This window comes from Botryllus schlosseri, chromosome 3 (genome assembly GCF_051294905.1).
Source record: "Botryllus schlosseri isolate E-star chromosome 3, Bs_hap1, whole genome shotgun sequence".
Lineage (NCBI taxonomy): Eukaryota > Metazoa > Chordata > Ascidiacea > Stolidobranchia > Styelidae > Botryllus > Botryllus schlosseri.
In genome coordinates this window covers 34,965,284-34,988,109 of record NC_137238.1, presented here as the reverse complement: position 1 = coordinate 34,988,109, position 22,826 = coordinate 34,965,284, and the positions used below count along the sequence as shown (strand labels likewise).

General features: G+C 40.4%; 2 protein-coding genes and 1 long non-coding RNA gene across 4 annotated transcripts in view; all 3 read right to left on the bottom strand.

Annotated features, from left to right (window-relative positions):
• LOC145435131 (RUN and FYVE domain-containing protein 2-like) overlaps nucleotides 1-22,826 on the bottom strand; it is an 89,112-nt gene that overhangs the window by 13,767 nt on the left and 52,519 nt on the right. The window lies entirely within an intron of this gene.
• LOC145435423 (ficolin-2-like) lies at nucleotides 6,920-9,176 on the bottom strand. Its single transcript, XM_080312700.1, has 4 exons — nucleotides 9,006-9,176; nucleotides 7,650-7,743; nucleotides 7,446-7,542; nucleotides 6,920-7,241 (listed from the first exon to the last, which is right to left on the bottom strand). The coding sequence occupies exons 1-4, from the start codon at nucleotides 9,102-9,104 to the stop codon at nucleotides 6,920-6,922; spliced, it is 612 nt and encodes a 203-aa protein (XP_080168826.1). The 5' UTR covers nucleotides 9,105-9,176.
• On the bottom strand, nucleotides 16,218-18,186 carry LOC145435333 (uncharacterized). Its single transcript, XR_013913814.1, has 3 exons — nucleotides 17,839-18,186; nucleotides 17,685-17,781; nucleotides 16,218-16,314 (listed from the first exon to the last, which is right to left on the bottom strand). It is a non-coding gene; the product is annotated as an uncharacterized LOC145435333 (long non-coding RNA).

Genomic DNA, 22,826 nt, shown 5'->3' with positions numbered 1-22,826 from the left:
AAACACTTTCGGACGGGCTTAGAAAAATTAGGGCCTATCGATTTGCGTAATCTCTAACTCTACCATGAAATCATAACGCATGCTACTAAGGATGACCTGATAATTGATTCGTGGCATAGGGACGATTCTTAGTTCACGTACATTTTGCAAAAAAAATCCTTTGATAAAAAAAATGAATAAAACATTTGTTACCACACTTCAAGTCACGGCTCACCGGCAAACCTCTCGCGGTACCTACGTTAAAATCACTGTTGTCGCGAAATTCATGTGACCATCATAAAGTTACTTATTTTACGTTGGAAAACGCCATTGTGACATCATGTTGATAAAAGTCGCTCGCAGCCCTTGCCCCACCACCCGATATTGTCACGAGCCGCCACTGAGGCATACCCCCCAAGGGGACAAGAATTCAAAAAGATATGTAAATATTCACCACCCGTTCACTAAAATCCTAAAAAGTCGAAATGCTCTATAGATATTCCTTTCAAAATTGGTGAAAGGATAGTACAGACATCTATCTACAATCCCATGGAGGGATTTTCAAAAAAACGTTTCCTAACAAAATTTATGAAATTTTTGCCAGCGAACCCTAAATTAAGGCTTTTTCGCAACATTTTTTCCTCTATAAAAATCTCCACGGAAAAAAATTTGAGAAAGCGCTCCATCGGATTATTATATATACCCAAACCATCATTCGTGTAAAATTTCAGATGAATCGGATAAGCAGGTGCAGAGAAGATAGAATATGTGGGCAGAAAAAGTACGTTTTGAGAAAAACGCGTTTACAAATTTACAACCACAATAACTCCGATAAACAAGGATATGAACGCTGCTCCTGATATCAATGGTCACGTTAGTTGATTTGCATCACACAGTGAACCATTTCTAACATAAATTGAGCGTTAATACCCGCCAGGTACCTAGTCAGATGTGCCCAAGGACTCTCGAACTCCTTCAGTTTTTCGGTTTTTGACAGCGAACGACTGTTGAGATACAATTTTTTCATTTTTTGTCCACTAAAGCCAGTACTTTTTGTGGGAGTATCAACTGGTAAGCCTAAAGCTATCAAAAACATCAAGAAAAACACTACATCCAACATTCCAGTTGAGCACACACAGCGCCATGGCCCGTTTGACTGCTGCAATTCCAAAGTATCCTTCTTTCAGATACCTTTGCCATAAGGCGGGGTTCTCAACTTCCCTCGTGTAACGGGCAGCATTTTCACACTAAAAGGCGCCACGGGCCGCAGAACTTTATCACCATATATTTGTGAACCACTATTAAATTTAGGCTACTGTAGCCTATTTACCAGTCTTATACGGGAATTTAGTATATTTTTATGCATTCTAAAGCATTAATGGAGAGCGTTCGTAAGTTTGCAGTTGCTGTTTTTTGTGAGGATATCTATCTTCAAGTATCGCAAGTCGCTAAATCACTTCATGTAGCGTACGTTATATTCGTTGCCATGTTGGTATGTGTTTGTGTACCCTTCAAACCCTTCCACCAGAGAACCGAACTCGCTGTTTCAATGCCTGAGAGAGCAAGTATAAAATCACGGTGATATTTTCAGAGGTCATTATTATTTGCAGATGTCATTATTATCACTTTGAGCTCTCAGTGCTATAAGAAGTCAGACGTTCGGGGACATTTCTGAGCAAACCAATCAACTCTTCTCCTTTCCTTCCATGACTGGAGCCTTGCACCAATAGTTACAGAAGTCAGCTTTGTCAAATTGATGTTTTTCACTGGTCCCCTTCCCACGTTTGCCCTGTCAGCATTTCCTCTGGAAATATGTCCACTTATAAAACGCACCTGGATAATTAGCTATGCAATGTGTGTGCACTGTGTGCAGTCGATGGATTCGTCCAATGCTAGGCTAAAGTAGTCTATGCGTGGCAACGTATTTCAAAACATGCGATAAAAGTTCGACTGAGATAGCTGTTACTCTTCTGGTGACTGTTGAGTGTTGAATCAGACAACTGTTGCCTCGAAATTTGTCAGGTGATGTTGAACTTGCTGCTAAGTTCCGGTCCGGAAACAGCGAATATTCGCACAGTACGTTAAATTTTTATTGAAGTCACACATTCTCTAGCAGACTCTTCGGTTTATCGATATTCCAAGCAATTTTGAACAATGCGTCTGTCACGTCGTCGGCAATTTTAAAAAATGCCTCGAAATATGGATTGCTGTGCTTGAAGTCAAGCTAGCAACGTTTTCTCTAAGATCAGGCGATATGTATAACTCCAGATGAAACTATCGTGCTATCATTTGAAGCTTCTAGGCTCGTTACAACAACTGTTCTTCGACAAATGTGACTAATCGGTCTTCCATAACGATACAGTACCAGTAGTAATTGCATTCATATTGAAAGATGTCGCAGGCCGCATGCGGCCCGCGGGCCGCGGGTTGAGAACCCCTGCCATAAGGTCATGTTCAATGGCTCATTTTCATTATGGGCGAGACAACTAATGTATCAACTCGATAAAGATTCATCTGACAACCTCTTACAGAGCAAGATTGTGTGGCAAAAAAAGACTCTGGTAGCTGCTTTGCTTGCTTTTTCTTTCGGTGCTGTGCTGGATCATTTGGCTGTATTTGCCCACTGCGAAGTGTGCACAAAACGTTTTTGGCCACGTCTAAATTTCCTCATTCGACTCTTTCTAGGCATATTGAAAGCTATAGAAATGGAAAGCAATCCAACATAGTTATCCACAAACAGTAAATACTACCCAATATTGTCAGTGATCAGTCAACGAATAGAAAAATAAATAGAAAATACAGCCGTCACACCCAGACATGGGGTGATTACTAGGGCCATTTAAAGTCATTAAAGTCATATTTTTTCCTATGCATCAGTAAGTCGTGAAATCAATTTTAACGCAAAAACCGCATCCATATGGGGTATATCAAGAAAGTTATAAAGTCATATAAAGTCATATTTTCCTGGTTAGGTCATATTTGAGTTATAAAGTCATATTGTTGTATGCTTTAAATAAAAAGTGCCAATTGAAGCAATTACGCACTAAGAAATTAAGGCAATTTCTGATTAAACGAAGGCTAACCGTAAGGTTAGCCTACATAACATTACAGTCGCAGACCTATGAGGTCACACATTGCATTATGAGGTCACACATTGCATTGTGTTACTACACAATCTGTTTTACTTCTGTGCACTGAAGTGGGACGTCATTTGAAGTTCAGAGACTTCCACAAGTGAAAGAAATAGGCAACGCACGGGAAGCTGAAGGACTAATTGTAAAGAACGTCAAAGATTCAGTGAACGATCCAAAGTTGACGAGGCAGTTAACAAAAATATGCCTCCACTACAAAAATATTTCAAACTTGATACTGAAAATGGAAAGTTGTGCGTACACTATCAAAGAGGCTCATGCTGATCTAAATGCCCTCGATTTCGGAAAAGATCCGCTTGAGCTCAAAAATGACATTAAGAAGCGATTGGACATAAACGATGTGAAACAAATTATGGAGCTACAAAGACAAGACATTTCACCAGTGCTGTATGCAATACTGCAGAAGTGTCAACCAACATCAGCGTCTGTGGAGCGCTCATTTTCTTTACTAAAGTCATTTTTTACGCCCAAATCGTAACTTTAAAGACTCCAACATTCCACACTACATGAAATTGTAGTACAAAAGGGGTTTGAAATAAAAATGGATACGTATTACTGTTATGTTGTTCATGTTTCACTCGTCAGTTTCACGAGTGACGTTCGTTACATGTAAAAATACACGATTTTCGCATACAGTCATATAAAGTCATATTTTCCCAAAAATAAAGTTATATAATTGATTTTTTAAGGTCATATAAAAATGGCCCTAGTGATTATTTTATGAATGTAATCGATTGCGATTACGATTACTTCTGAATCACACGATTACGATTACGATTACGATTACAGCAAAATCAGGAAGTAGTCGATTACGATTACGATTATATTGGAAAAGTAATCACGATTACTCACGATTACATTTATTTTACTTCTTAGAACTAATGTTAGAATATATATTGGAATACAATATGAGGATTGAGATGAAAACGCCTAATGAGATAACAACTTTCTTCATAAATTATGTGTCGTTTACTTGTTACGTCATAATGTACACATTGCCCAACTTAATTGGGGACGATTTAACGCAACCAATGATTTGCATTCTTGCCAGGTCCGTAACTGCCATACCGCAAACTCCCCAATAGGGTGGCGAGCGGGCTCGAAGGGACTCAAAAGTATTTCGTAAACTGACATAAATTTTCGAAAGATTTAATGAACTTGAATTTTTTTTCGAGCTTCGCGATTTCAATGTCTCTAGATAACTTGATTTTGAAATGCATGGCCTTCCCTCTCAAGAAAAAATTTTGCACAATTTATAGAAATTGTCATTTCGGTGCCGGTCAATTCCACGAAGCACCAAATGACTTATGCAGTTTCGGCCAACATGCGACTCCACGAAGTTGGCTACTAAAGGAAGACCTTGACCGAAACTTAGGTTATGTGCCCATTGTCAATTGCAGCGCTAGGTGGGCTTGACTAATAGTCTTGAATGTAAACATGGAATGGCAACGACCGATTTTGCAGCTTCGTTCCGCTTCGCTGAGGCTGTATTCATAATTATTTTTGCGGCAGCGACTGTAGGATTTCTGGCAATCCGAAAGTTATCTTCCAGAGCGCAGAATTTACTGACTCTGGTCTTCATCGAAAGCTACTGTCGCTCCGGTTTCGAAAATATAAATTTAAATATCATCGGGCACTGATTCACCAAGAATCCGCCCTTTAAGTCTGAAATATCGGCATAGTCCGAACAATCGGAGAGCCGCAACGGGTCATTGTTTTGCGGTTATCCGATTGCTCTGAACAATGTACGTATCAGATGTTGAGGGCGATTTTTCGTCAAAGTCTGGAGCCTGACCATATTTAAATGTATATTTTTGGAATCAGTGCAACAGTAGCTTTCGATCAAGACCAGCTTCAGTAAATCCTGCGCTCTGGGAGATAACTTTGGATTCCCAGAAATCCTACAGTCGCTTACGCAAAAACAATTATGAATACAGCTTCAGCGAAGCGGAACGAAGCTGAAAAATCGGTCGTTGCCATTCCATGTTTATATTCTATACTGGTAGTCCCGTCCTGTCCTTTCAATCTGAGCCTACAATGCAATCGCCAACCAGGGCACCCACCGAAGACATGGGACATGACAATTTGTGTTTGCGTCTCACGAAACTTTTTTAGTCTGCTATACGTTTGCGCGACTACAATATCTCTTGATTATATAACAGACCGTAGGTCACGAATTAACAACATACAATTAAGTAATTATAATAGCATACCAGATGTTATAATTGTGAATTACGTGCCCCAGCTTCACATGTAAATCTGACAATCGGGGGCTGAGAGAGGATTAAATATGAATAGTAATATAATATAAAGCGATTACCAATATATAATTGACGAAATTCAGTCTTCAACTTGAAAATTGGCTACCCCATGGGGGCTCAAGAGCATCATTTAGAGTGGGGGCGAATTGCTGTTTTGGTCCTGATTCTAGCTACAACCCACGCTAACGTGGTAGCCTATATAAGCGGATGACTATGGCGGCAGGTCCAGATGTTGGGTAAAGGATTGTGTAATAACGATTGGCACCCGTTTTAAGTACAGAGCAGAAAAATATAACATAAAATTCTGCCTTCAACTTAATACAGAAGCTGTAAGCTGCCGTTACGAGAAACGGCAAAGAACGGCTCGGTATATATCAGCGGCTGTTGATTGTTAATGCTTCGTTGTCTCACGTGGCGTTTGAAAATAAGCCGTTTGTGCTATCACTAACCTGGTATATATCTATCTTGTTCACGAATGTTCAGTTTATGTCATAGTCCTTGTACAAATAAAAAGTAATCGCTTTTTCACAAAGAAATCGATTAAATATGGGAAGTAGTCGATTACGATTACTCCGTAATTTTTTCAAATGTAATCGATTGCGATTACGATTACTCGAAAATGCTGTAATCGTCGTAATCGATTGCGATTACTAATCGCGATTACCCCATGTCTGGTCACACCACCTGTTTTCGGTACTGAATATAAGTCAAGCAGCCAGGTTTATGGAAGCAGCAGACTGGATAGTAGTGGCTATAATACTTATTTCAAGCTCTTGTTTAGTATAGAAACCACCAGATGGCGCTATTTCCTGCAATAAAAGGGAATATACACGGCTATATTCGAAATTTGACTGTAATTTTTTTTATTCAAAATGTCCACCAAAATAAGGTAGATTTGACCAAGAAGGAGTTGGACTATCACAAAAGTAGTTACATATTCGGAATCAGCGTGAAATTTCCGTCCTAGATCGATAATAAAAGAAATTTCACAACATTTTTATTTCTAACTAGTAGTCCCCCTTAAGGTGTAAGTGTAAGCTTATATTCCCATGCAAGTTCCAGTTGATACATTTGGAAACGGCTAAAAAGTCAATATGTACTTCACCATTGTAACATAATGTAGCCCGAGTTGTCGCTACTCGCTAGGTATCGTGTGAGTAGTGAGTTAATATACCAATTCACTGAAATGTAGGGTTGGAATATGCCATATGACGTCACGTGGTTCACGTTCGCGTTCACACAGAACCTTTCAAAAAGGTTCGCGTTCACACGAACCTAAACCGTTCAGAGGTTAACACCATCCCTACAGGTGAACAGATAAACATAGGGACCGTGCGGCGATGTTGTGTAAAGCGCGTCCGCGAGATGGCATCGACGGATGTTCGGTAAGTATGAATAGAATAAAAATTAAAACCAAAAATCCTCTTCTTCGTGATCAAGTTTGCTTCCAATATTTACAAGTTTGGATATGACGAGGGCGTGCATGACGTCAAAAAGCGCGTCAAGAGTATGTGTGTGACGACACACTCATATCTCGCCTGCAAGGCAAAATCTTTTTCGAATTTTCATCTCCGAGAAGCGCAGGGACGATGCACCCCACCACATTCCATTGTAGGCTGTTTTGTTGAAGTTTCCATTCAGATTGCAGGAGCCGCATCTGCGGCCAAACCACCAGCCTCCTTCGTGGCGAGAAGCGCAATTAATCGTGAGCGTATCATCGTGATCCGCGTCTTTCGTTGAGAATTGTTGGTTGCTGCTCCAATATTGCAGAGCATCGTAGCTTGCATTCCCGGAGAATCCGGACACGAGCAGCCTGTACTTGTCACTTCCGGGTCCGATGCGGAAGCCGCTGGAAAATGTGGATTGTCACGACATTCGGGTCAAAGGTCATGATCAAAGTGGCGTGACAAAATTTATATCGACTTTTCCAAATCATCGTGGCAACTAAGGGGAAAAGAAATAATAGTTCAAGAAATAATAAATCGGTTGTTGAAATATAATATTAATATTGGGGTCTATGAAATGCACCGAGGCATACACGATTCATATTCACCTGTATCGGGCGACCCAATAAATTCCGTCCGTCGTGATCATTTCGATTTTCAACTCCATGTCCCCTTCCTTTGTCATTTCATGCAATGATTCCAGGCCTGAAACGGAGCAGATCAACAATACACCAGAAAACGTCACTGGGCACAATTCATGAGATATAGCAGCAGCCCAGCCAAGAATTAAAAAAAAAAAAAAACATTCCTACCGAGCCACAAATCTCCCGGATTCCCGAATCCTTTCACGTAATCATCCCAACCTCTGAAGAAATCCACGAGTCCGCAGTCTCTTAGCTGGAAAACCTGAAACGGAACCTGATTTGAACTTTTGTACATCTCAAACCGAGTTCGCTCATGACGTTAAAACAGTGGTTCCCAACCTGTGGTACGCGTACCACTAGTGGTACGCGAAGATCTTCCAGGTGGTACGCGAGTAGATTCTGTTTTTTTCGACCGAAGGTGTACAACTTTGCATTTATTCATAGGTTAAATACCGTAATAAATGATCAAACTGAAATACAAAAGAACAGTTGCATCGACTAGCCTAATCCCTATTGCTCCAACAACTCACAAGACGTGGGTGCCAATACATACATGCACGCACGGCGCACAATCACAACAACAAGAAGACGAGATCGCTCATGCGTTTAGGGAAACTATTAGAGAGAGAGATAGTAGTAAGAGATAATCACACAGAAGGGAGCTATTAGTTAAGATGGGGTTGAACACAAAGATTTTGCTCCAATCAACTTCAGCCTTCTCACGCTATTTCCTAGCTGCTAATTTGCCCTTCCGCGTGGGAGTGCGAGCAAGGATTTTCATCTCTAATGACTATATCAAGTCGAAGAAACCCATGCCCATGCATGACTTTCGATGCTCTGTGAGCAAACATATGCCCCGCATCGACCAGCTAGCGCATTGGTTCTCAAACTGGGGGCGTGAAATTATCTGAAGGGGGGCGCAAAACTGCGATCATCTGGAAAATGTTTTCGCGTTTTGCGCGATTTTTCTCCAATTCATTGTTTTTGCTCTGTATAGACCTAATTGCATATTTAAGAATTCTCTTGTCAACTGTCATAACCTTGCATGCCATAAAATTATTCGTTGGGATTGCTAGCATTCTGGTTGCATTTTGTGATATAACGATAAGGGGGGCGCGAAATTTTTCACTATCATAAACGGGGGCGTGCCTTAAAAAAGTTTGAGAACCGCTGAGATAGCGGAAAATAAGCAAATGCAGCCACCGCATCAAACAATTGACGTTTTTTGTTTGCTGTTATTTCATTATTTTATGTTGTTCTTCTTGTAACTGGTGGTGAAAAAACAATTTCATGCATCCCATTAACCCTGGCTAATAATGCCTAGTTTAATAGTATTTACTATTACGCCACGCATACGTCAAATACATCATTATTACGTCATGAACGATAGAAAAACTTTTTGACCTCCTTCAGCGCGCGTACCTTATGCAGGTGGTACGCGAGCACTGCATAAAACCTCGAAATGGTACGTGGGTGAAAAAAGGTTGGGAACCACTGCGTTAAAAGATTCCAAATTCTACTCACAGTCCATGCTGGGCATGTCTTCTTCTCATCTTCTGCTCTGATTTGAAGCGGGTAATTCGCCAATCCAATTATCAAAAGAAACCAAATGTCGAGAAACATTTTCAGAAGCGATTTTATACCAATTTAATATCTACTGCCTTGACGATTCGTGTCTTGCTGAACTTTAGAAGATAGATGGGCAGATTAATTTATATTGGCGCGGAAGATCAGCTTCAACTGCTGAGCAATACGCTTGTAATGACAATTCGCTGCGTTGACTGCCATTTTGAGGAAGGCAGCTTCCTGATATCGTTTAGGAAATACGTTGTGCCGAGTTTCACAAAAGCCTCATTCGAACAAATCAGTAGGGAAGTTTTTTTTTAAGAAGATCGCTGTGTTAGGTCGTGGTCGTGGCATATTTGATAGAGCTATAATCTTTCGAATCGATCATATAATACTTGGACGACGAGGACGTGTGTAGTAGCCTACTTATGCACTTCGATACAATATTAGCGAATAGCCAGTAAAATTTGAAGAAACAATTTATTTGTCTGAAGGCTCGAAATGGATACACATTGCACAGCTCCTGATACACCGCAAAATTAATATTCCGAGGGGTAAATGATTTTTGACAATGAATTAGATGACGTCTTATATGTACGCACTTTTCCATTAACGATCCAATCTCATATTGCAATGCTGAAAACGCAGAATATGTGCGAGACAGTTATAGGCGCTATTTCCGGTTGCTGATGCGAATTTCTGGAGTTCTAGCTGTACTATGCTATACCCCAAGCCTTTCTGTCTTCCATGGCCTCAGTGACTGCATCAACTGCCAAGTACTCATACATCAATTTCCTATAAGGTAGATAACAACATTCAAATGCATTATGATATTATTGTAAATGAACAAAGTCATAATAATATTCAAATATAAATAATCTGGGATTCTTTCCCTTTCAATCTTCGATTCGCCCTCAAGTATTAAGCATTGAAATTGATCCGTGGGTCTGGTTGATTTTCTAGTTATAGCTCTCGAGAACTTCATTCTCTATAATTATGCATAGTCCATTTCTGACTTTTATATTAATCGCCACTATACTTCGTATACCGAAGTCGTATAAGAGGAGAATAGGCGAAATCTAACATCAGGAATTACACTGCTGCTGCCCAACCAAAGCAACAACGAGATTTGCAGACGTCGTGCACCGAGATGTACCGGTATCTGAAATATAGATCTGTGACCCCATGACATAAATACGTCGATTAAAAGTAACTGTGACATATTATGGATATTGCGCAAAGCTCGCAAAGCAGAGGCTACAAAAAGATCAGCACCTGTAGATTTCCGACCAATCAGTTGAGTGGTGATAATTTGATGATTTATTTGCAGAGTAGGCTATAAAATTCCCAAATTTCTAATCGGTCAAGTGTGGTTTGCATAGACCAGGGGTCGGCAAACTTTTGAGCTCGCGGGCCGCATTCGTCATCTGAATCCATTCGCGGGCCGCACTATATAAAATTGGGATTATAAACCAAAACGCAATATTGGTATTTGAGTATATAGTAAGGACATGCAGATAAGATATATATGGTTATTTAAAACAATCCAAACATTGGTGTGATGATATCGTGCACGCGTCAGAAAGAGCTAGTGGCGAGATTTCGTAGGCTGGTCGACCTCAATCTCAATAACCAATTTGTCAAAACCATAGAGATGAAAGTCGGTTGTCCCTATTCTTAGAACAGTATTGAAATTAAAATCTGTGAGAAGCGATCTGTTCATAGATTTACTAATTCCACTTTTATATCAGTTCCAGGACACACAATGCTGACAGCACCATAACCATGTTAGCTTCAGACACGCTTCTACTGTGTGTAGATAAAATATAAATACCCTAATTCTACTCATACAGAGAACGAATCTACCTAAGACACGCGCGAATCGTTTTATATAAGCACATCACAGAAGTAATTAAAACTGGAGTGTCCAATCTGAAATCAGACTAGTGATCTGAATTATGTCAATCTCGTTTGATTCCTGTGCTGTTTTACCAGTTGAAATCTTTCACACTCCGTGGGCCTTGAGATGGGCTGTCGCACCAGAAATTAAACATAATATCCTAAATAACATAGGAAGTATATACATTAGAACAATGGTTGTCAAACTTTTCAAGACATGCCCCCCATTTGCTATAGTAAAAGAGTTCGCACCCCCTTATCGTCATATCACAAAACGCAACCAGGATGCTAGCAAACCTAACGGATAGTTAGATAGAAGGGAAGGTTCGACTGTGGATGAGAGATTTTGAAATGTGAAACGCAGAGCAATAACAATGCACGGGATGTAGATCGCGCGAAGCGCGAAAAATTTTCTAAGTTGAACTCAGCTCAGAGCCCCCTTCAGATGCTTTCACGCCCGTGAAGGGGGTGCTCCCCCAGTTTGAGAACTACTTCCTTAGAATTATCATGGTGTGCACACAAACCTGAACCTTTCAGTGGTTCACACCATCCTTGCGTAGATATACTTGTATTTGAGATCTACAAAATTCAATCGTAAGAATATTTCTTCATCGTATCATAAAGGATGATATGATACTACGTAGTGTTGTTACCCTAATACATGTTAAACTTAAGAACTTGGTTCTGTACTAAATTTAATGTGATCAAATCTCTACCACATTCTCGATTTAGCAGTCACACAAAGCAATAAACAAACCCCAATGCCATTATCTTACCCGTATTGCCGATCGCAGAGGAGAATTCCCGATGTGTGCATCGATCTCGAACCAAATGCTATGAGCCCCGTAGGCCTTACTTGATGGTTGTTGTTATAACAACAACAACAACAACCTGTATTTGATGCCCGAAAATAGCGCATACAATTGGACCGTTAATTAGTTAAGTGTTCTAATAGTAGGGTTACCATATTTTGGAAATGTAAAAAGAGGACCCTTTTTCAGAAATTTGAGACATGTAAAACCGGAGAAGAATTCTCAAAAATCGGTGAATTTTCCCACTTTGTTATCGGTTGACTAAAAAAAGGTTAACTTTCACGCTCAGAGCCCAAAATACCGTTTCTTCCTCCACATTGCTGGGTAGTTGACTAAAAAAAGGTCAACTTTTCGTCCAGCCAGAGCGTCACTGCTGTGCTAATTTACGGCATATCACTCGCATTTTGCTCTAAATATGACCTAAATTTTCAAAAATGAGGACAAAATCTCAAAAAAGAGGACAAAAAAGCGTCATCCGAGGACACTTTCTAATAAGTCAAAAAAGAGGACAAATCCTCTTAAAAGGGGACGTATGGTAACCCTATCTAATAGTGAAGTCCCAAGCCGAAACCGGACTTCGGCCACTTACCCATTGTTTTTTACTACAGTCCTTGAAATAGGGGGCGCCAGACCCAGGCAATTTATGAAAGGGGACGCTGGATAAAAAAGATTAAGAACTACTGGAAATAACGAGGAGGAGCCTAGATAAACCTCCAACACTCAGGTAGAAATTCTGGAGTCGACCTTGGTCGGAGGAGCTGGGTCAACCCCACTCCGAAGACTAAATTCTTCAGCCTATGCACACGATGCCTAATTCACTTCAAACCACCAGAACATGATTCTGTCGCGGGCTTTTGACGGCACCACCATATGAAGGAGTACGATAGCTCTATTCTTGCGAAATTTCATCGATGACTACCGAGAGGAACAGGGTCAAAATGATGACGCATCGCAACATATCGACAAGGAGAAGAAGTACCGTAGTTGCTTCAGCAATACACCGTGTTAACTAGCTTGCCGATAAAGAGTTGAATTCGGCCTGTCATTTCAAACAGCTTATGCATTATATATATAACCGCATATCGTGAACTTGTAGACCGGGTAGAGCAGAGGTCTCAAACTCAAATGTGCTCGCGGGCCAATTCCTACTTTTTGATGGCGCCGCGGGCCGCAGCACCAATAATAGGGGAATTCAATGTATGTCAAAGTAGGCCTCATTTCCTGGTTTCGAGCATAGGCCTACTACTGATAACTAGGCTATATTGATCATGTCATTACCGAAGTCAAATAGAATCAGCGTTTGATTTTAGCCTCGAATGTTGAAACAGGTCAATAACAACTTGAACATATTGGATACTGTGCCATAGCAATAGAAATGTGCAATCGCCGAAGAATCCATTGGTGTTACAGCTGTAAAGCGTAGGCTACGACTAGTTAATACTCGGTACATTAAATTGGTGATAATGACATATATAAAGATACCCAAGATGACACAGGATGTATCCAACTATACATTAAACGGGTAACATAATGCCAATGGCGGTTGCCATACCTACCTGCTTAGATATCTAAATAAGCTACACATCGCAAGCTACGATTTTTTGATATTTTACCATTTCTCATACCAGTTTTCATAGTTTGTTCATAGTGTCCTATTTGGTGTGGACACAAGCAAATCTCACGGCTCAGTAAAATTGGTCTACGACACACTTTTCGTTTGGTCAAAGGCAATTTGACGGTCATTTTGACCGGCTTGTCCAGCATTAAATTGATAAAACGGGTATCAATGGGAAGCTATCAGCGTAGTGATTGCGAAAATATAGATTTTATTCTGTTGTTGGGCCTGGAACTCCCCAAAATAAGCCTCGAATGTTGCATTGTAAGTGAGTTTGGTATTGTGACGCAACCATGCCGTCTGAGCAGCTTAGGAGCAAATGCGCACGAGAGTGAGAGTGTGAATGCTCAATCGCTCAATCGCAATGCGCAACAATGACCAATACGCTTGCAGCTTGCGGCGCTCCTCACCTGCTCCCAGACGTCATTGCTGCGTCACAATGCCAAACTCACTTACAATGCAACATTCGAAACTTATTCTGGGGAGTTCCAGGACCACGAGTAAAAGTATTTTATATTTTCATAATCAGTACTGCGGTAGCTCTCGATTGATACCCGTTTTATCAAATTTCATGCTCGGCAAGCCGGTAAAAAATTACCGTCAAATTGCCTTTGACCAAATGGAAAGTGTGACGTAAACCAATTTCACTGAACCGTGAGATTTGCTTGTGTCCACACCATATAGGACAACATGGTTTGCTGCGTGCGTGGTTGTACCAAGTCACAAAAGTCCTTCTCTGATTGTAACGTTTGACGCGACGAGTACAAGTACGAGTAATTCTACAGAAGGTCGCGCCCAAATCACAATTTTCAGTCACGAATCATCAACGGGTCATGTTTTACGATCATAAACAAGCAATGTCACGTAATAGTTGATCTTCCACTGGGTGGTAACTTTTGAAAGTGATGTATTAGTGAAGTTTGATGAGTAGTTTCAGGCTTCTGGAGTAGTTTTAGAGCGAGTTTTAAGTTCTCAAACTAAAAAAAATTGGAGTTAAATATTGTCGAATACTTCGAAATCCAAAATGCCGTCGCGGGCCGCACAAAATGGTCTCGCGGGCCGCGTGTTTGAGACCTCTGGGGTAGAGTAATGAAGGATTTGATCAGCACGGAATTATCGAAATCACAACTGTTCAGTTCTAAAAAAGAAAACCAACTATGCAATCACAACTACACATTATACCATGGTGTCCTATATGGTCTGGACACATGCAAATCTCACGGCTCAGTGACATTGTTCTACGCCACACTTTCCATTTGGCAAAAGACAATTTGACGGTAATTTTTGACCGGCTTGCCAAGCATTAAATTTGATAAAACGGGTATCAATCGAATGCTATCGCGGTACTGATTGCGAAAATATAAATTTTTTGTTCTGCTCGTGGCCGGAACCCTCCAAAATCAGCCTAGAATGTTGCATTGTAACGGAGTTTGGTATAGTGATTAGTGACGCAGCCATGCCTTCTGAGCAGCTCAGAAGCGATTGCGTACGAGAGTGTGAGTGTGAATGCTCAATAGGTCAATAGGTTGCGCAGCAATGGCCAGTACGCTTGAGGTTTGCGGTGCTCCTCTCACCAGACTTGGACAACTAGATAATTCTAGTTGTCTAATTTCACTAAATTAGAGCGAAATGCCAGTAATCTAATTCTAATCTAATTTGTGAAATGTTTCCATGCTCTAATTCTAATTCTAATCTAATTTGTGAAATGTTCTTATGCTCTAATTCTAATTCTAATCTAATTTGTGAAATGTCCCTATTCTCTAATTCTAGTTCTAATCTAATTATTGTTTTAATGAAAATGCCTCTTTGTCCGAGGCATATTGCACTATTGCGCAGGGAAATCCAGTGCCAAGCCGCCATCGCCTTACTTACACCGTGCAGTCATAGTAGATATTATGACGAATAATAGCCTGCTAGAGTAGCTTGTAGTCTGCGAACAAAATTCCAGTTTTTAAAACTTTACGTTAGTACATCGCCGTTCTGACTAACATGGGCGATGCCCATGGTTATTATGAAGAAGTAATATTGTATTGAAGTATAGTATAAATCGAGCCAATATTGGTGTACAGAAGTTAATGGGAATGCACTGATGTTGTTGTTGTTGTTTATTAAACAAAAATATGTGACGCTTATCGCGTGACGGCCTTTTGCACCACGCACTGTGATTTGATATGAACTGGATTTTGCTGTGTTCATTTCCCATATACAATTTCATTCAATTTCCAATTTTTTGCGAACTAAGTAGCTCTAATTCTAATTCTAATCTAATTTGGAAAAAGCTTAGTAGCTCTACTTCTAATTCTAATCTAATTTGGAAAAAGCTGTGGAGCTCTAATTCTAATTTAATTTGAAAAAAAAACTATGGAGCTCTAATTCTAATTCTAATCTAATTCAGAAAAGCTGAAAATTTTCTAGTTGTCCAAGTCTGCCTCTCACCTGCACCCAGACAGCATGGTTGCGTCACGACTTTTTTGTAAACACGACCGTAAGAACAGCGATGTACAGGACGAGAATAGCGACTTAGGGGAGTAAAAGCTCTGATAAACTTCCGACGGTAATGCCGGTATTAGAATCAGTCTCTCGTGCCGATTGCGGTGGAATACTTCCATCTAAGGCTAAAGTCATATGACAAGTTTAAAGTCATTCATGCGTGTCAACCATTCAAACAAGAAATACGCCATATGAGAAAAAAGTACATTTCCGTTGAATTGGCGGTACGTGGAACAGGAATGAAATAAAGATAAATCATTCCGGCCTTATCATGAAATTACATTCGCGGAGTTACAGTGACGTGTCGGCAGGTACATCGAACAAAGGTTTTACCGCAACATCATTCTAATTTACCTGTATTTAGCGACCCGATAAATTCCATCTCTCGTGATCATTGTGATTTTAAACTCCATGTCCCCTTCATTTGTTATTTGATGCAATGCTTCCAGGCCTGTATGATTGTGGATCGTCACAAACTAACATGAGATTTGATTCGTGTCGGTACGTCGGTATACGTCAGAGATGGTCAATCACGTAGAACTTTTATTTTTACGAAGTACTCAAACAGTTTTCTTCTACTTGCAAAATTTACCTATGTAAATCTAATTTTTCGATACTTCAATCCGTCGTTTTCTGTGACTTACTTGCTTACACCTCGCTATTTACCGTTTGTCAAGAGCTAGTATTATGTGCTTCAAATGAGATGGACTGAGAAATTCCAGGGCTGTTCCCATCGAGACGAATACAGCTCTATACCCGAATAGCGATCAAGGGGGCGATATCGAAACGGAGAGAAATAGTCGGGGACAATGGGACGCTGGTTTGATATCGAGGCTGTAGTCCAGAGTGAATCAAATATATGCAGCTCATAATGTCTTTTGTTCAATCCACATTTCCACAAAAAAACATCATTTCAAAAACAGGATGCGGTACAATTTTTGAGCTGTTGAATATTTATAGCTCCTGGGATGAAGCAGGACGATCCTAGCTCGCTACACCTCCCACATCTAGGTCGGCTCGCAGCTTTTGACAGTCCATAGCAGCGTAAATGACTTCTTTTCAAGATTACTTACTTACGTGATAAGTTTTTAAAGCCAAAAAAATATATTTCTACTTGCAGTAGTTTTGATCTGCTTCGAAACGCACTACTTCTACCCGTACTTGAGCTGAAATTTTAGTCGCTACTTCTACTTGCGTAGATCTCATCGCTGCTCTGACCACCTCTGGCATACATATGGACTAATACTGATATAATATCTACTTCGCTTACTCATTATTGACAGAAATATCACTAAGCTGTAAGACAGTTACAACCACAACACACCAACCAAACATGTGTCAGATGGATGTAATTTTGAATACATATTTTTGGTGGATTCATCCGACCGTAGCCATTCTGACTCATGCTATACTGTACCGGAAACAAATTCTCAAATCCCTTTCATATTGAGCCTATGTCACCAAATATGTTTTCTCAAATCCATTACAAGTAATTTTGGGGTGTTTTGAAAAGCACTATTACTTCTACTCTTACTGGAATAGACTTTTGACTCGATAGCCGTATCTATAGCTGTTGTGTGAGAAAGTACTTGTGTCCTGGCATACTTATCTGATTGTGTAATCGGATCATGTTCTCAGCGTTCCGGTTACAATCGTATCCTCTTGACGTGTTCTTAAGCTACAATTTAACACGCTTATGACGTATGTACCGATAGCCCGATTTATATGGATTAGTGGGCTCATTCAGTCAGCCATTCTGTATTGCTTGTCACAATTCATGAGATAGATCAGCCCACAGAAGTTATATTTTCCGAATCATACCCATCCAATAATCTCCTTGCAAATAGCCGAATCCATCCACGTAATCATCCCAACCTCTGTAGAAGTCTACGTTACCGTTCATCCTTCGCTGGAAAACCTTCTATAAGCCGAAAATAAATCTCGTTCATCTACAAAAATCAGTCATTCAACTTACGGTCCATTTCCCACCATCGTCAGTTAAGTCACAGAACACATTCCTGTTCCCGATCTCGGGTATGAACAATTTAAAGACACTCCACGATTCATTACGCGTTCATGCTGATTCCTATTTGGAATCTTTAAAACTACTAGGGAGTAGGGGTAAACGATGTTGGATCGATCATTTGAAGAGCTAGAAATCATAGTTTCATAGAAGTCAGTCTACGAATGACAGCAATGAAAGTCTCGCCTTCCTTGATTTTTCTGTCTATGCTTTCCTCTATTAGAGTCATATTAACGACCCATTGAAGGTCAGTATGCCCTTTGTCTCTCCGCCTTCCAGCTTTACCAACCCTCGTGCGCCTCACAGTGGCCACATCCGTATTTCTCACACCATAGTGTCCTATATGGTGTCGACACAAGCAAATCGCACGGTTCAATGAAATTGTATCACGTCACAGTTTCCATTTGGCTACAGGCAATTTGACGGTGATTTTTGACCGACTTGCCGAGCATCAAATTTGATAAAACGGGTATCAATCGAAAGCTGCCGCCGTACTGATTACGAAAATATAAATTTTATTCCGCTCGCGGCCCTGGAACCCCCACAATCAGCCTCTAATTTTTCATTGTTATGGAGATTGGCATTGGGACGCAACAATGCTGTCTAGCGAAACGAGACAGGTGCTCGAGAAAAAGGGAGCCAGACAGTATTGTTGCGTCTGTCGTTTCGCCAGACAGCATTGTTGCGTCCCAATGCCAATCTCCATAACAATGAAAAATTAGAGGCTGATTGTGGGGGTTCCAGGGCCGCGAGCGGAATAAAATTTATATTTTCGTAATCAGTACGGCGGCGGCTTTCGATTGATACCCGTTTTATCAAATTTGATGCTCGGCAAGTCGGTCAAAAATCACCGTCAAATTGCCTGTAGCCAAATGGAAACTGTGACGTGATACAATTTCATTGAACCGTGCGATTTGCTTGTGTCGACACCATATAGGACACTATGCTCACACCATTGCTGGCACCGGCTGCAGACAATTTCTTTGCAATGCGACGATTGAGCGTTTCTTGCCCACGTTGGCGATTTGTTGCAGACGATTAATAATAGCAGGGAAAGAGTCAGGAATTCCATCTAATGTTACAAACGACGCTAAACTGCAGAAGTTGAAAGCTAAAAAATAGATCGGAACGTCTCAGTGAGCGGGCAGGGTACATGCTGTTGGTGCAGGCATCCGATACCACCCGCGGAAAAACCTATAGGTTAAAGTGTCCCCATATGTACGCGGTCTTTTGGTACCGAAAAGTGTCGATCAAATTATGGATGGTTATGATCTGGATCATACTCGCAAAATGTACCGCACGTAAAATTTAGGAGGCATTGCGACAGCCCCTTTTATGGGTGTGTACTGCAGGGTTTGGTATCTTAGACACGTGAACTTCAGCATAATTGTTTCATATAACACAACCAGACGTAGTCACTAACGAAGCACTCGTACTTTCTTGAACTAGTCAACTATGATTTGCCTATACTTACGTTATACTTACTGACTTGTTACCAGTGTTGGGATGACTCGAGTCACCTTTTTCGTATGACTTGACTTGACTCGAGTCACTTTGCAAAAATGACTTGACTTGACTTGACTCGGCGCTTCAGAAATGTGGATGGACTTGTGGCTCGGAGCAAAATTCACGAGTCAATTTCAGGTCATTAAGTAAACGATGTCGATTAAATCACCCTATCTTAGTTATGTTCGGGTTGTTCGTGATACGCCGGTGTCACTTGTGAGAGCAACCTGTCATTCACTGATTGTGCGTTTCACTGATCATCCATTGGTATATCATAAATAAATTGACCGCTAACGAAACGATCACAGCTTACGTCGTCGTAGTAGCAGTGCATTAATCTGATAGCAACCTATCTTTGTTTCTTAGACGGCTCAGTGCTTACATTGCACAGTGCTTACCTTTACGAACACTATTGTATGATTTAAATCCAACGAATATAGTTTATGCCTTTGTATTTTAACGGTAGTGTCTATTGTACCACACCAATTTGTTCAACTTCCCGAGGCTTCGTATTCGTTCCTCTATATTGGCTGATAAAATCAGACTGTAGCATGTAGCTACTACCTATATAGTTACTCACGTATTTTATTAGCAGATCTACGTGTGCTAGTGTGCGTAAGCGATACAACACCTTTTTGCATGTATATTTACCTTTATATTCGTTATTTGATTCAAGATAAATGGCCAATTAATCCGTCCTTCTACCAGCTGGCAAAAGGTAATGACTTTGCATCATCACACATACTTCGAAATTTCAATTTGACTGGAATTGTGACTTGAGTCGTGACTTGACTTGACTCGAGTCACCTTCAAAAAACGATTGACTTGACTTGAATCGAGTCACCTTCGAAAATCGATTGACTTGACGTGACTCGAGTCAAAATGTGCAATGACTCGAGATGACTCGTGACTCGAAGGTAGTGACTTGATCCCAACACTGCTAGTTACACTTATTCTTGAACAGTTATATTTAGGAAAAACTGCTCACTTTGGTTTTGGAATAAGTTTGCATTAACTGTCATTTATTGGCCGTCACGGTAACTGCTGGATACATACTTAACAGCCTGTTCCTATCTCAGTGCCAATAACAGACTTGTGACCAAGTCACACGGTTCCGGGTCACAAGTCAATCTCACTTTAATAGTTTTGACTCAGGGATAGTTGAGTCATTTACAATCCACCGCGAGTCAAGTCCGAGTTCAAGTAACTATTTTCACTGTTCAGTTTTGAGTTTAATCCGGTTCAATCCACATGACATACTTTGACTCAATATTAGGGCTGATCGAAATCGAGTATCTGAAGAATTCGATTCTGAATCGTGTATTAGGCTTCAAGTCAAGTATTCAAATTTAGGGGTGGTGTGAACGTGAGGTTCACGTTCGCTTTCTGTGAGTGAACCTCGGGAATTTAGAGGTTTGCGTTCACAAACTGAATTTGGTAGGTTCTGCACTGTGAAGTGTGAACCTTTTTCATACATTACAATTTTTCAAGTAATTATAACATCTTTGGTTGAAATTCTTTGCATCTCAACTTCGGACCACTCTATGTATATGATCCTCGTAGCATAAAAAAATCAACACTAAACGAGAATACATCTTGCCTGTCTCAAAAATTTGACTTGATTCGAGACAAAAGTTTGCTCGAAATATCTAGCTTTCCGTTTGTGAATATTTAGTGACTCTATGCTGTGAGCTTGACCCGCAATCACACAACATCGAGAACGAGGTACGCTACTTGTAGGTAGTCAGCGAATGATGCTTATTCAACAAATCAATGAAATTGATACAAAGATTACATCGTTGTCTAATGTAAAAAATCTAGCAGGCGTACGGGATACGTCTTGATTTAAACGTTTATTGTATCATGAAAACCAAATCCGTGCGATTGGGGTGTTGGCTACTGTACAACTTGTAAATGGGGTAATATCGGAAGCAAGTAGAGAAACCCGTTTTACACACTGCTGAATAACAGTATAGAAATAGTCAGACGACGAATACATTATCCAGTCTGGAATAGACCGTTAAGGCGTAATCTAATATTACCTTGCAAGTCCCCGTCGAAATTCTTGGCAAAGCGACGGAAGATATGTTTTTTTTTAGAGTCCGACCCCGACTGTATTTATGGATAAGCGAAACTCCGACTCCGACTCCACAGCCCATATTCGATGGTTTTATTATTTTACCCGCTCAAGACGCAATATTCAATGCGATGCAATTAGGGTTGCATTTAAAACAAACGGTTTTTAATCGATGGTCTTTAAAAAAAATTGTGTTTTTTTCAAGTTGCAAAATTATGCGATAATTGAGAAAATATTGAAACAGGTTGAATGAGCTTAGGGACAATTATCACCAGATATAGCCGCGTGTAACGATATGGGATGCTGGTTGGAACACTCAAAATAGTCGGTTCAACAGCAATAGTACAGATATTTCGTCAAAGGAGCTATATTTACCCGATATTTCCAATTATCAATACCGATCCACTATGACGTCACAATTGAATATTCATGACGTCATGGATTGGAAAAACAGCAACAAAAAAACAATAAAAAACACGTTTTAAACAAAGGCCTTGTTCTAAACATCTTTGTTTTAAATTTATTTTTGTTTTAAATGCAATCCTATAGATGCAATGAACAGATAGGACGATATCGAGACGACCAGTTAGTTACGGTCTCTCAATCTGGCATCTCCGTCAGCCTAATGTCGGGATTCGATCGGTATCTTTGTATTTCTCTTCCATGGATTGGTCGTTGATCGGGCTTTATTAAGACGATGTGAGCACAGCGACGTACGGGAGGAGGATCTCAGATAAATCTCCGACGCTTTGGAACATGCTACTGCCAAAATCAAACCAGAGCATCTGTCGTCAATGGCGGTGATACGCTAATTCGGCTCATATAGTATCATTTGGTAAGGGGACATTGATAACTGAACAACCGGCCATCACTCGCTCGGGTAATTGGGCCGTGATGTTATGGTCTGGCAGAGGTTGTTCTCCTTTTCCTAGTCAACCTCATCAGAACCGGGGCTGCACAGTAACATGACGAAGGTCGATGATATTTTTCTATTTTTTTATCATCATCTTGCCAAATCTTCGACATCGATGTTCATTTTGATGAACGATCTATCTTGACCTGATCCGTCGAGGCTTGAGATATATCTTCAATCGAATTAAATTTATTTTACAGAAGCAGATAATCTGTTCTTACAGCAGCTAGTAGCATCCAGCATAGACAACACAGGCAAATTAACAGCAAGCACTAGCTAACACACAAACGCATTTATACACTACGTCTTAACCCAACAATCAAATAATCATTGACCCAATCACCAAATGAGAGGAACAGAAATACGAAATGAGAGTTCACAGGTCATAAGCAATTAAAGCTTCGCAACACTCCTTCTCTTATGACATGCAGCATCTCTCATTCA

Coding starts and splice junctions, on each gene's coding strand:
- LOC145435423 (XM_080312700.1), bottom strand. CDS start 9,104: ATGTTTCTCGACATTTGGTTTCTTTTGATAATTGGATTGGCGAATTAC. Junction 7,744..9,005: donor AGACATGCCCAGCATGGACT/GTGAGTAGAATT, acceptor GTTCCGTTTCAG/GTTTTCCAGCTAAGAGACTG. Junction 7,242..7,445: donor TATTGGGTCGCCCGATACAG/GTGAATATGAAT, acceptor CACATTTTCCAG/CGGCTTCCGCATCGGACCCG.